The sequence below is a fragment of the Setaria italica genome, chromosome V (genome assembly GCF_000263155.2).
Source record: "Setaria italica strain Yugu1 chromosome V, Setaria_italica_v2.0, whole genome shotgun sequence".
NCBI lineage: Eukaryota > Viridiplantae > Streptophyta > Magnoliopsida > Poales > Poaceae > Setaria > Setaria italica.
The window spans coordinates 37424758-37438172 of record NC_028454.1 but is presented as its reverse complement, the minus strand read 5'-3'; the positions used below and the strand labels follow the sequence as shown (position 1 = coordinate 37438172).

The 13415-nt window shown below is 47.8% G+C and overlaps 2 protein-coding genes across 4 annotated transcripts; one reads left to right on the top strand and one right to left on the bottom strand.

Moving 5' to 3' along the window:
- The first annotated feature begins 935 nt into the window (after positions 1–935).
- LOC101766661 (plant cysteine oxidase 5) lies at positions 936–6394 on the top strand. 3 transcript variants are annotated; one of them, XM_004969970.4, is made up of 6 exons: positions 936–1540; positions 2693–2913; positions 3742–3905; positions 4039–4189; positions 5424–5624; positions 5747–6394. In XM_004969970.4, the coding sequence occupies exons 2-6, from the start codon at positions 2814–2816 to the stop codon at positions 5848–5850; spliced, it is 720 nt and encodes a 239-aa protein (XP_004970027.1). In that variant the 5' UTR covers positions 936–1540; positions 2693–2813; the 3' UTR covers positions 5851–6394. The 3 variants fall into 3 exon arrangements, with proteins under 3 accessions (XP_004970027.1, XP_004970026.1, XP_004970025.1); XM_004969969.3 differs by having other exon boundaries at positions 938–1255; positions 5726–6394; XM_004969968.3 differs by having other exon boundaries at positions 938–1540; positions 5726–6394.
- Positions 6395–7510: 1116 nt separating this feature from the next.
- On the bottom strand, positions 7511–10409 carry LOC101766254. Its single transcript, XM_004969967.4, has 3 exons — positions 9097–10409; positions 8105–8986; positions 7511–7986 (listed from the first exon to the last, which is right to left on the bottom strand). The coding sequence occupies exons 1-3, from the start codon at positions 10177–10179 to the stop codon at positions 7948–7950; spliced, it is 2004 nt and encodes a 667-aa protein (XP_004970024.1). The 5' UTR covers positions 10180–10409; the 3' UTR covers positions 7511–7947.
- Positions 10410–13415: the final 3006 nt, after the last annotated feature.

Genomic DNA, 13415 nt, shown 5'->3' with positions numbered 1-13415 from the left:
TAACCCCCCCCCCCCCCCCCCCCGCCGCCCGGCCCAACCGGACCCGAGCGCGGGAGGACACGACGCAGCGCTCCTCGCCGTCTGTTCCCGCCGCGCGACACCTGTTCGCTTCGCCCCCGCGCTGCCGCTGGCCGCTGCCAATTCTAGCTTCGGCATCGTACCGTGTGCTCCACTCAAGCCGCTGCTGGCCTAGATGCCATGCCGTCCTCTTTTACCACAAGCGGGCGGGGGTGGGGTTCGCGTATGGGAAGGACGAGGCAGATCGTTGGACGAGGCCCGGTGGCCGGCCGGCTGGATGCTGGATGCCTGGATCCGTGTGGTGGCACGGCGGCACGAGGAACGCGTTCCGATTGTAAAATGAGCAGGCGATTTTGTTGTGTTGCCGCAGATTACATCGACCGATCGACGGCTCGACAAGACTCTGCTGTGTTTGGACCCATGCTGCCCGTGACATGCTGGCCCCATGACGATTTGGTCCCACATGTCATGGAGTGAGGCGCGTACCCACCGTGCAGGATTTTACTGCGACAGGAAGAAACGCCGAAACGCCTGCCTGCCTCCCTTACTGTGGGCTCACGTGCCGCGCCCTCCCTGCCCCACGTGCGCCACCCACCGTACCCCTTCGGCGTACGGGAGGGCCGGGGCGCGATCAGCGGCTCCTCCCTCCTGGACCGGGTCCTCGGTGCACTCACCGCCGACCTTCCCGACCCACCCTCTCAAAGGTCTCAAGGACCACCTGCACCGCGCCTACGGGGGCAGGACCACGCGATCCCAGGCCGGGCCCCGCGCGTCATGTCACCGGCGTGGGCGTCGCCTGTCGACGGGTACATGGCACTTGGCCTCCGCGACCGCGCCGCTGCCCCGCGGGACCCACACCCGCCACCACCTAGTACACTCTCGGCGCATAAAAAAAGATGACGCGGGCAGGTGCAGCAGCAGCAGAAACTGCTTAGCGAGTAATGACCCGTTTCGGGGCGGGGCATCCTTAACTCCTCCCCTCCCTCCGCCGCCTCGGCGCCCCACAGACCAGCAAAAGCCCCTGCCCTACCTGACCTCCCCCGACGCGCGAGCGCCCCCCCTCCATGGCGAGGCGGCGCAGCTGCTGATGCCTCGCGGCGTCGGATCGGGCGCGGCGGCCACGAACCCTAGCGGCGTGCGGAGGCGCTCGCCGATCCCCCGACGCCCCAATCCGCCGGCGCGGCTCCTCGGATCCTCCCCGCGAGATTCGGGCCTCGCCCCGTCTCGTGCTGCCGAGGTGAGGTTCTGGCCTTCTGGGTGCGGTGAGGGGGATCTGCACCCGTTTGTGTGTCTTCCCAACTGCCCAGCCCACCATACTCCAGCAGCGACTCAGTCGACTGCCCAAGTGCCGACCCCCCAAGGTAGCGTGCGTGCGTCGCCTCGGTACCGTGCGTGCGTGCGCTGTGACGCTAACCCTATCTAGGAGACGGAGCGGCGGGCGAGTGACCACCGCCGGTAAGGCGGTAAAGGAAAGAGGATAGCGGCCTGCAACAAGAGAACACCCTACTCAGCCGGCTTCTAGGTATTGGCCTCCCCAGCATCCTCTTGTGTCCTAGATTTGGAGATTATACGCGATAATGGATTGGGTTTTCGCATTAGAGAATTGGACTAAGGAAGGCTGAACCATCTGTATGAATAACCTGATCAAGCACTTCCCAATTATGAATTTTTTATATCATTCCAGTCGATTAATGCAATTTGATATTTTGGTCTGGAAACATTGTACTGAGGTTAGCCTGATTTAAAATATTATAATTAATGAGTGAATGTGTCCTAGTAGAAATTGAATGTTTTTTTTTGGCATTGCTGTGGAATGTGTACGCCTATGATATTTATCTATATGTGCCACAGGGTGTGTGCACGGATCTGCCTCATTTTGTGCCACATTGGTCTAATGTGATCCTGCCGGTTTGGTCTTCGGCTAAATGCCAACCATGTCACAATAATATTTATAATGATGTTTGATCAGAGTTGGGTGTTATGTGATTAATGCTGATGGTTTGTGGTGGTAGTGATTGGGGTCAGCCTTTTGATGAATCTGGGTGGGACATTTCAAATGAGTGTTTGCATCTTGTACTTATAGGGCAATTAGCTGCCCGGAAGAGTTGTCAATTCATATGGTCATGGAGTGTCCTATTCCATTTATTATTCTACAAGAGATCTTTTGTTGTTGTCCCCATGTATTGTCGTTTGACAAATTAGTAGTTTGGTGCATTAGCCTGCAGATATATTTTTTTGCAATCTATAATGATTATGTTTTGTTGACTGGGAGCCTTAGATTAGCATTTCACTTCCAGAGTAAATGTGCTCAATGGTGCTAGCTTTTAGGTGTTTCCTCTAAAGGGAGAAGAATGGTGTCAAATTGTAAAACAATCAAATCTCTGTGATGTATACTCGCTTGTAGACTTGAATGTATTGCAGCTCCTACTAATAATGAAATCACAGCATGATTTAGTAATTCATCTGATCTTGATTTGTGGTTGCCTTTTTTTAAAATGTACTTAATCCTCATCTGATTGAATATGAAGTCTACATTTTCTATACTATCTCCAACTACACTGTATATGATTTATATATTAAATCTATCATAAGTTCTTTTTTCTCTTCAGCATATTTGCTTTGAGGAGACTAGTCCTGTATAATCTCCTGAAATTTACTCCTGTCGTTTCGGTAGGTGCAAGGATAGGCAACCTGTGCTCCAACAATCTGTTGATCAGTCTTTCGGTTGCGGAATAAAGTAGAGCTTTAAGAAGTTTGATAATTGGTATCTTTTCAAGAATACATTGAAGTGCAAGATGCCAAAAATAAAGAATCTCTCGAATGCGTGTAAAGTATCATTCTCTCCAGACGGACCCATATCTGAAGAGGCACTTGAGAGAGTCCGTGCACTGTTAGGTAAGTCAAATTCGTGTATCTTATGGAATAATTGTAAGTCTGTACCATTGCCAGGTATCTTGCTTTTAATACTGAACTCTAAATCAGATACTAAATCATTTATAGTTACTCTAATGTTTACTCTGAAATGAAATTATGTTAAACTGAAAGCCTGACTGCTCGTGGCTGTAAGCCTGTAATGCCATTCTTTTTACCAGTAACTGTCTAGTTTCTGCATGTTGCAATTCTTGCACTCATCTTTTATGTGTTATTTTGGAAACAGGGCCATTTCCACATTTTCTTGTTTTAGATCAATAGCTTTCAGTTGCCGGCAATAGAGGGGTTGATCGAATTAATTTTTCTTGGTGGTTCAGCCAATCAGCCTCTGTTTTACTCCACGGATATCTTTGCAATACGGCAACCTGCTGCAAGTAACTCATAACAGAACTGAATTTTCAATTACAAACATACATAAATACAGGGGAAATTATGTTGATCTAGAATTGCTTACAGATTTTGCAAAGATACGGTGCTGGTGTTACCCTTTAGCTGGGTTAATTTATCTTTTTCGCTGTAAATAAATCTGTATATTCATTCCTATATATTTATTTTGTACATGATACTAGCAATAGGAGGGTTTACTCCAGCCGCATTCCCTCCAAAAAGAAGCAACATTTTGTTTATTGATTTCAGGAACGTGGTGTTTTGCCTGCATGGCTGATATAAAATTTTGTTTGAATTGCTGCTATATACTTCATTTCAGTTCAACATTTGAGTTCTGATTGGTTCTATGAGATCAAAACATTGGCAGACATAAGACATAAGTGTCACTGATGTTCCTTTTCGCAGAGGAGATAAGGCCTTTAGATGTTGGCCTAGATAATGAAGCACAAATTGCACGCAATTGGAATAGTTCAACACGCTCATCAAATGGGAGACGAGGACGTAATGGGGCTAACCAGTTCGCCACTCCAATCAAATATTTGCACATTCATGAATGTGAAAGTTTCTCTGTAAGATCTCTGATCCATTCATTTTTCATTTTGTTTTATGTTAACTATGTGCAGCTTTCAGGAGGATAGATAAATTGTTCCTCCGCACGCTCACTGCATTCAGTATATACTAAATGTAGATATGATTTTGCAGATGGGTATATTTTGTATGCCACCTTCTTCAGTTATTCCACTTCATAATCATCCTGGAATGACTGTACTTAGCAAGCTTCTTTATGGAAGATTGCATGCTGAATCTTATGATTGGATTGATGTACCTGATCATCCAATTGATCAATTACAAGGTGAGTTCTGACATTTGAATTAGTTCCTTCCTTCCGCGCACCATTGTCTACTATTTGTTTTTCAAAGCGGATATATTTAATGGCTGTGCAAAGTTAATAGTTTTGAGAAGAATGAAAATGCATATATTGCAGTTTTGAGGTGATCCGTTTGTCCCTAAAACTCACAATCACTTGTTTCTTGCACCTCTTGTGTTCATTGATTCCATTTTGCTGATTGGATGATGCAGCAATCCAAGGATGTGTCACAAACAAATGTCAATTGGAATGATTTTATTAACTTAAATTGTAGTGCATGAATTTTAGATGCCATGAACAGCACTATGGGCAGCACCAAACTAGGAGAAACTTGGTTGTGTTGTAAAAGAAGTAGTAGGAACACAAGTTTGAGCCAAAGAGGACTCAGTTCCTACAGACCCACATCACCGGCTTCCTATCATCTTAGTAGGCCTAGACTTCTCATATGTTGCACTATAGAATGTGTAGCCAAGATGAGGTTCTCCATACTTTGGGTCTTTCATGTTTAGTTGTTTACAGTGCATAAACAATGAAGCATTACTTTCACTTTTCTTCAGACTTATTTAGTTTAACTCGCCTGTATTGGCCTGGTTCCATTTGAACTGGCATCAGTAAGAATGCCTTTGGTTTGCTAAAAAAAATCCTGTATCATTCATAAAAAACTAGATCAGTGAGTGTTCATTTGTACTCTACCGCCTTCTTTTCCTTTTACCCCTTAACACTTGTATGTCAATCTGTAAATGTCAATTTTGAGTTTGTCCATTCATTGCTTATGCATTGTAAACAACTAAACATGAAAGAATGCCTTTGGTTTGCTAAAAAAAATCCTGTATCATTCATCAAAAACTAGATCAGCGACTGTTCATTTGTACTCTACCGCCTTCTTTCCCTTTTACCCCTTAACACTTTTATGTCAATCTGTAAATGTCAATTTTGAGTTTGTCCATTAGTTTGAGGTTGGAGCTAAACAAGTAGAGGTACATGCCCGCATGGGGGAACCTTAGACAATGCTGAGAAATTCTAACCTCTAGACATGTTTTTTTTTCTTTTCTGTTGGCATGGAAAAGCAGTATTTTCTGCTGTTTGCTTAATTGGTGCTGTATGGGCTAGAGATATGGTTATTTATCGCGAAGATCCTATTTTATGGATCATCAACTAACCATGCCATTATTCTTTCCACCAATTCCTTGATGTAAGCCTTGCCCATTGGAATTTGCAGCAAGACCAGCAAAGCTTGTCAGAGATCGTGAAATGACTGCACCAGAGACGAGCATTCTTTACCCTAATAGAGGGGGTAACATCCATACTTTCAGAGCCATCACACCTTGTGCTCTCTTCGATGTCCTTTCTCCACCATACTCTGCTGAGGACGGGCGGCATTGTTCTTACTTCCGGAAGTCTCTAGTGAATCAACCACCTGGTACATGGAGCCCTCTGAAACTTAAATTCAAAACTTGTTATATTTACTGCTTATGCTGATGTTTCTAAATTCTAACTTTAATTAAAATTTCTGCCTGACAGTTGTTTTGCCTGCTGAGATAGATAGCTCACAAGTTGTCTGGTTGGAGGAGTTGGAGGACCATCAGCCCCCCGATGGCTTTGTTGTTGCGAGAGGTCTGTACAAAGGCCCTGTAATAAGGATATAATTTGGTTGGAGCATGGTATCCAGCGAACTACGGATCAGCTGAAAGAGGATGCAGGCTTGTAGCATCTATTTCATCTAGTATCGCAAACATCAATGGTCACTGTGCAGTCCATGGTTTACTTTGTACATGTTAAAGTGATCTATGATAATTTAACAGCAACTTTACAGAACAAGAATGGAAGTTTATGGTTTGACCACCACTTTAATTATGTGTCGTGCTGCTGGAGTATCTCTGACCTAGCTATGGAGCTGTTATCAGATCAAGACCTTGGCGTACATACTTTTGAGCTTAGTCTAGCATAACAACTGTCATGCTCTTCTAAGGGAATCACTGGAACAAGCTTTTTCACTTGGGGGGGCTTACATTGTAATAGCATATTTAGTAGTTTCGGGGATGTCTATACAGTAAGGGGAAAAATTGTCACACGAGTTGTGTCCTTTCCCCCCTTTTGTGTTCCATTTTCGAACGTTGACAGGAATGTAACCGAACGCATGTTGTCCGTTATGCAGCCCCCAAGTCATCACATTGCCTTTTCTCCTCGTTAGCGATTGGTGTTTATTTTGCGTGCTGGATGTGTTTAATTTATGCTTTGATGTTTGATTTGTGGCCATTGAACCATTTTGTGTGTAACTCATCATGTTTGTTCTGTTTTTGAGTACTCGCGTGAGGATGGCGCGTAATCTGTTTGGTACATGAACGAGATTTCGAAGTGGTTCGTATCTCATCTGATGCCGTAATGGAAAGCACACTTCGAACTTTACCCAACTTTTGGTTAAAAAAGGGTCGTGAAGTTTGCGTGCAGGATCCCCAAAACAGTACACAGATTTAAAATGGACGCGCGCAGTGATATCGGACACTGCATTTGGTGAAGGCAAAAGGCCGAGCGCGGGAAAAAAAAATCTTGGGGCAAAAAACATCAGACGCCTTCGCTCACAATCGGAAGTAGTGGCAATGATCGCGAGTGCATATGAGTAGTGAGTAGTGACCGAAAAATGGACCACCCATAGAAAGAGTTCAGTGATCAGTGTCATGGGCAATCGGATGGGCCGTGACATTCAGGGTCAGGAATCAGGGACAAATAGCAGTATAGGATTTCTCCACGCCATTCGTATGATATTTGCAGAGGTAAGAAAATATCTTAGAAGCGACAACTAAAAAGGCACAACTAGTTGGACAGCAGTATATCCACTCAGTAATTGACCTTCATCCAAATAGTTATCTCAGTGCACGAAGTCAAAACCGAGCATGACTGATGAGGGTAGCGCTTCGCCACTTTGGTAAACAGATGCGCACTATACCCAGATAAATTCCAGTGCCACCGGTGTCTGACATCACGTTACCTCTTTGTTTTAAATGAGAATGCATGCACGCACTTGCTCTGGGATTTCATCATTCGTGTAACTTGCGGTCGTGCCTCAGCACCTTCTGGAGAAACTCTAAAGCTTACAGAGTTAGAAGCTTGTTGCTGCCATTTGGAAGCCGTCCAATGACAACTTTGTAGCCACCAGCAAAAGCAATTACTAGATGTGAAACGTGATGAACTTATTTCCAGACACAATCCGCACCGCACAAGAAAAGGCACTAGATGCAGTTATATGATTCTATCAAGCATAACTACTGACATATCCAGAATAAGAATGGTAAGACTGCTGGGCACACAGGAGATACAGTTATGCATGGAAAATATTTCAGGAATGGAAGCCCGACCTGTTTTGATATTTTATTCTATGATACATCTGATGCAATTACATTTTGCAATCAACTCAACCTTTTTCATTGGTTTGAGTACTATTACATGATTTCACTATGGACAGTAAAAACCAAGCAGAAGTCATCCTGTATAAATATAAGATTTACATCAAATCGGAAACACCACCAGACTTACCATGAGAAACATACCGAACACAGTTTACCAAGCATGGCATGTGAATTCCAATTGCCAAGAACATGGCAACCAGCAGCTGCTTCAAGTGACCGCATCAGCAAAAAGAGGAGGTGCATCTTGCGAGCCGTTGAGTGCTGGTGAAGTATATGAACCTGATGGCCTTCAAGGCATCAATGTCATGAACGGATAAATACTGGCCTTAAGCGAAGACATCATATCTCCGAGCCCATTGAAATTGGCTTTTCTACCACCTAAGCAAGAAATGCACACAAGCATATGAACAATGGCTCCATGACACGTGGGCACATAAGAAAACATAAGGAAATGACACATGAAATGTATACAGAATAGAAGAAATTTAAGTCTTACATCTGCAAATCTTATTTGCCGTGGTTTGGAAGGTTTATGATCATTCTCCTTTGGATGCCCTGTGGCCCAGGGAGCTTGTTTCTTCGAGTGTACTTGAATTCCAAGAAAAGATGGCAGAGGTGGCTTATTCGTCACGGACGGCAATGTGCGAGAAAGCCATGATTCTGAAGGTGATTTCGGGACTGGTAAAGGGAGCAGAGATTGCAATGGTATGGTTTCCTTTTTAGCAACATTATTATCTTCTAAATGTGGCAGAAACTCCTGATTAGCATCACGCAGCAAATCTTTTCCATCATCCAGTGGGAATTTGGGTTCTCTAACTTCAGAGATCTTTTCGGTCAATGGATCATTGACTTGCTCTTTCACAATCGAGTTCTTTCCAACTATCTGTTGCCCACCAGGCTGAGAATCATACATGTTTGCATTCAGAGCTACCTTTGTATCCACAAGCACACCCAAGTGGCATGTTTCTGAATCAGTATCTCCATGGTGATCCATTGAATCTTCATGCCCTGCTCCATCTGGTCCCGAGCTCATGGAACTTGATCCCTTAAAACTACTATGATCTGATCCAACCAACGAGGTTCGATCATGGTCTCTCTCAAGCGAACCAGAACCATTGCTCCTACTTGCCTTATCATCCCTATCTCCTATTCTAGATGACCCATTTGCTCTACTTGATGGTGACATCACAGCATAGTTCCGATAGGGCAACATGCCACCAGCTATGGAGCGGTGATATGGTGAAGATCCATCCACAGTCTGTGAATCGCTCCAGAAAGTCAGCTGATTCGACTCACTTGTCAGCTTGCTACTACCATCCTCTCCTTGACCAAGATACTTCTGCTCCAACTTGTGCTTATACACGTCCTCCCAGGATTGCTGCCACACAATAAAATTCAAATGGTTAGAACAAATCATTCCTAACACCAAGAAAGACATAACTATAAAGCTGAATTCAACAGGCGTGCAATGAGTGATGGCATTAGTACCCCGTTGGAATCACATCCTAGATGCTTGTTCTGTGAGCTCCGCGCAAGTGGACTCTGTGCCATTTGGCCCCTGCCTTTGGACGGAAACAGTCGGCCTCTACCCCGCCCTTGCGCCTTGCCGCGCTTCATTGCAGGCATTGGATTCAAGAGCAACAAGGAGGTTTTCACACACAGGCCAGGGAGCAAACCACAGCCCTTGGCTGAAAATCCCCGGGTACTATGCACGTCGTAGTCATCGTCATCCTCTTCGTCCTCCTCCTCATGTTCCTCGCGTCTGGGATAGGCGCAGGACAAGTAATTGGGCGGCAGGTGCTGGTACGGGAGCTGCACGGGCGTTCTCCTCATCCGATCGTCGCCATTGCCCACGCTTGCCTTCGCCACAGCCGCACGCGCGTGGTCGCGGCCAGAGTTGCCCGTGCCACCGGCGGCGCCGGCCTTCCGGAAGGTGTACTGCGGGGAACCCACGGCCACAGCCTGCGCGGCCGGGAGGAAGCGGTCCATCATGAAGCCCGGCGCGCATGGCTCGGCGCCCGGTCCGGGGTCCGGCGCGCCGCTGAGGCCGCTGACGCTGCAGTTCATGGCGAAGGATTCCGTGCGGGAGAGCGAGTCGAGCGCGTCGGAGAACCTCTCCTCTTCCTCTTCACCGTCACCCCGTAGCACCGCAGCCACCGAGACCGCCTCTTGCTTCTTCGCCTCCTTCCTCGCCGCCGCGACCGCCACCTCCTCCACCGCCGCCACCTTGCGCGACGCGGCGACAGCGACAGCCCGGGGGGCGCGGTCGGCGCCGCCGTGGAGCGCCTGGAGATCGAGGTCCGCCAGGGCATCGTGGTAGGGGCTCCCGCCGCCCACCTCCTCCGGCCGCGGCGGCGTCGGCGGCGCCGCGCGGCGGGTGCGCACGCTCTTGGGCTGGCCCGGGCGCTGCTCCCAGACGAAGGGCACGGCGCCCGGGTGCCGCACGGGCCCGGAGTTGAGGTCGGGCTTGTACCGCGGCGGCGCGTCGCCCCCGCGCGCCGAGCGAAGCGGCGCGCCCAGGTCGATCCGCTGGCTGCTGCCCCCCTCCCCCATCGCGCGATCCGCCCGCATCGCACGCACGAGCGCTGGAGGCGAGCCCGGAAATCAGGAAAAGGGCCCACTTCGCTTCGGCCGCCGGGAACGGGCGCGGGGAGCTCGCGAGCGTTGGAAGCGAGCGAGCGAGCGAGAGGAGGGATCTGAATTGCGCTGGCCGCGCGCCGCCTCTGCCGTGCCGCGGCCGATGGAAATAATAGGAGTGGGAGTGCCCCAGCCGCGAGGCCCAGCCAGCCAGCCAGCCACTTCACTAGTGCGGAGTGACACGGTGGGCGTGGGGCGGCGCGCGGTGCGGTGCGGGTGCCGCAGCTCCGCAGGGTATGATGCTGCGCGTGCGGCGCTGGGATGGCGACGCGGGCGGCCGCGTGGGCAGACCGGGCGGTGCGGGCGTGGCCGTCAGGGGCCGTGTGGCCTGTGGCGTGGGTGCTCGCGTCAACCGGGACTCGGGAGCGAGTGCGGAGGAAAAAGTGTGGACTTTCCGGGGGCGATCCGCCTAAAAAGGTGGTTCCCCAGCGGTAGTATTCTATGGCCACCCGGCACATGCGCCGATCAGCCGATGCACGGCCCCGCGGTGGCGCCCTCCTCTGACTTGCTACTACTAGTACCGCCGTGCTTCCGGGTTCAGACGGACGAGGGCGTGATCGGCTGATCGCGTCAGCGTTCGGAAGGAGGGCCGAGTTAGGCCCCGTTTGGAGGGGGTGCTTAGCACCCCACTTTTTAGCACCTTTTAGCACTTGGGCTCCCAAACAGGAGTGCTAAAAGGGGTGTGCTAAAGTTTAGCACCCCCATTTTCTTTAGCACACCCAAGGGGTGCTAAAAGGTGCTAATGAGTGCTAAAAGTGGTCCCAAGCTTATTTTTTCCCCTGCTGCCCCCCTCTCTCTCCTCTCCACTTTTCCCCAAGACAGTCATAAATGAGGGTAATGTAGTCATTTCTCACCCAATGTGCTAAACTTTAGCACTGTATCCAAACAACCCCAAGTGCTAAACTTTAGCACCCTCAAATGGAGTGCTAAAGTTTAACACTGTGCTAAAGTTTAGCGTTGTGTATCCAAACGGGACCTTAGGCAGGTACCGCCGTCTCCGTCAACCAAAATTCGGTCTTGCGGAGGGGGAATTCGGTCGCCGTCTCGCCGAGGATACAAAAGATACCATTTCCACGGTCCTGCGTGCAGCACTATTTTTCTATCCATTTTGCGTTAGGAACAACTGCTCAGTCTGCTCTCCTTTGGATTCCTAATGCACCGATTCTCATTCGTCTATAAAGAACAACGAGGTAGCTGAGCTGCTTTGGCAGAGTGACAGAACAAACAAGTGAGGGAACTCTGCTCCACCGTACGGCCAGGGGAACGCGACAACGACATGCAACTCACTCCAGCTGGACCGCCAAGGATCAATTCCTCTTTGCGTCGTCAATTGTCATGTGGGTTATCAGCCGCCATTGGGGATTGGCTCCTGCGTTGTCTCACGCCATTACTGCGGGAACTGCAGCAGCTAACTACTTGGGTAGTTGCGTCGTTGTCGCTCTTCGTAGCAGCGGATGCAATGTCGTCGTCGACTCGTCGTTTACCCGTGGTCACATGCAGATCACGTCGAATCAGAGGTCGTTTTCGCCGACAGCATGCGCGAGGACGACGGGGGATGGCCACCAAGACGGCAAGAACTATGAGGCGACCATTGGCACAGCTGGGACTTCAGTGGATCAGGAGATGGTAGGATCAAATTCAAACACACAATTTGTGATTGCTCCTCTCTCAAGGAGAGGCTAACTTGCTTGGATTAAACATCTAGTAGTAGACTAGAAATCGTGAGAGAGTCGATCGCTCGCTTGCATGGTCAACGATTCCAGCTCTAGGCAGATATGACAGTTGAGGTGAATAGGTGATGGCGTGATGCCTCCGGTAGGCGTTGACCATGCATTCATGCTTGGCTTGGAACCGATGAGAAGTCAAGAAAAAGGAAGCCAAACTGAACCTGACTGGCTGATCCCGATCTAAGTAGTAACTTAGCACCTAGCAGTTTGAGGCTTTAATCCACTCGTGTCATACTGTCATGGTGGTTGGTGTTGCAAACAGCACCACATGGCTCGTCCGCTGCAGGCGGGCTTCAGCAAAAGGACAGAAAGAGAGACGGGACGGTACTGAAAACCTCAAGCCGTACATAGCCACAGTGAAACACGGTTAACGCTATTTCTCGCAGCAATGAAACAGGGGTTAACAGCGCAGGATGGAGCAACGCTTGAGCTCATCCGCATTGCACTCACTACGGAAAAGCTAAAAATTGCCGAGTGTATTTTTTTTGTCGAGTGTTTTTTTTCGAGCACTCGGTAAACAAGCTCTTCGACGAGTGCCAAGCCAAAAACACTCGACAAAAAAAAAATACTCGGCAAATCGGGGCTTTGCCGAGTGTCAAATAAAAAACACTCGGCAAACCACCCTCTTTGCCGAGTGTCAAAAAAAACACTCGGCAAAGAGGGGGCTTTGCCGAGTGTCAAAAAAGACATTCGGTATTGCCGAATGTCTTTTTTGACACTCGGCAAAAAAATAATTTTTTTTCCTCTTTTCACCATGAAATTTTTTCTACTCCCCAAATACAACATGTGGTACTCCATGTTAAAATTTGGTATATTTTTGGATTTATTTGCTATATTTATTTAATTAATTGTATTTCAAGGAAATTTTTGGTTTAAGTCAAATTTGAACTGCAAGTGATTCAAATTATGGAACAAAATGGGTAGAAAAATGATATTCATGTTATTTGGCCCAATTTTTAGACCTGTCCCATGAAATGAAAAGAAATTTCGAACATCTTGTTCAGGAAACACGACCATGAACGTGTGGCAGTAGTATTTTTAAATTGTAAAAAAACAAGCAAAGTCTGAAAAACATGAGATTTGTCATGATGTGATGATATAATACGTGGAGGCTGTGGAAAAAAATTGAGAAGGTTTTGCACATTTCATCATGTACAATGATTACAAAGCGAAGCATCTTAGAAGAAGAATAGTAACTTTGAGAGGATTCGATAAGATTTTTAGAGTCGAAGTGACGGTCGAGTTTGGTTTGACTACAAAACTTTTTGTATAGTCAATAGAGAATATATATTGGTTCGTGTGAAAATTTGGTATTTTTTTGAAACTGTTAGATATTTTTTAATTTTTTTCAGAAAAAATTTGCCGAGTGTCCTACGTTGGACACTCGGCAAAGAAACCCTTTACCGAGTGTCCACATAGGACACTCGGCAAAACCAAACCCCG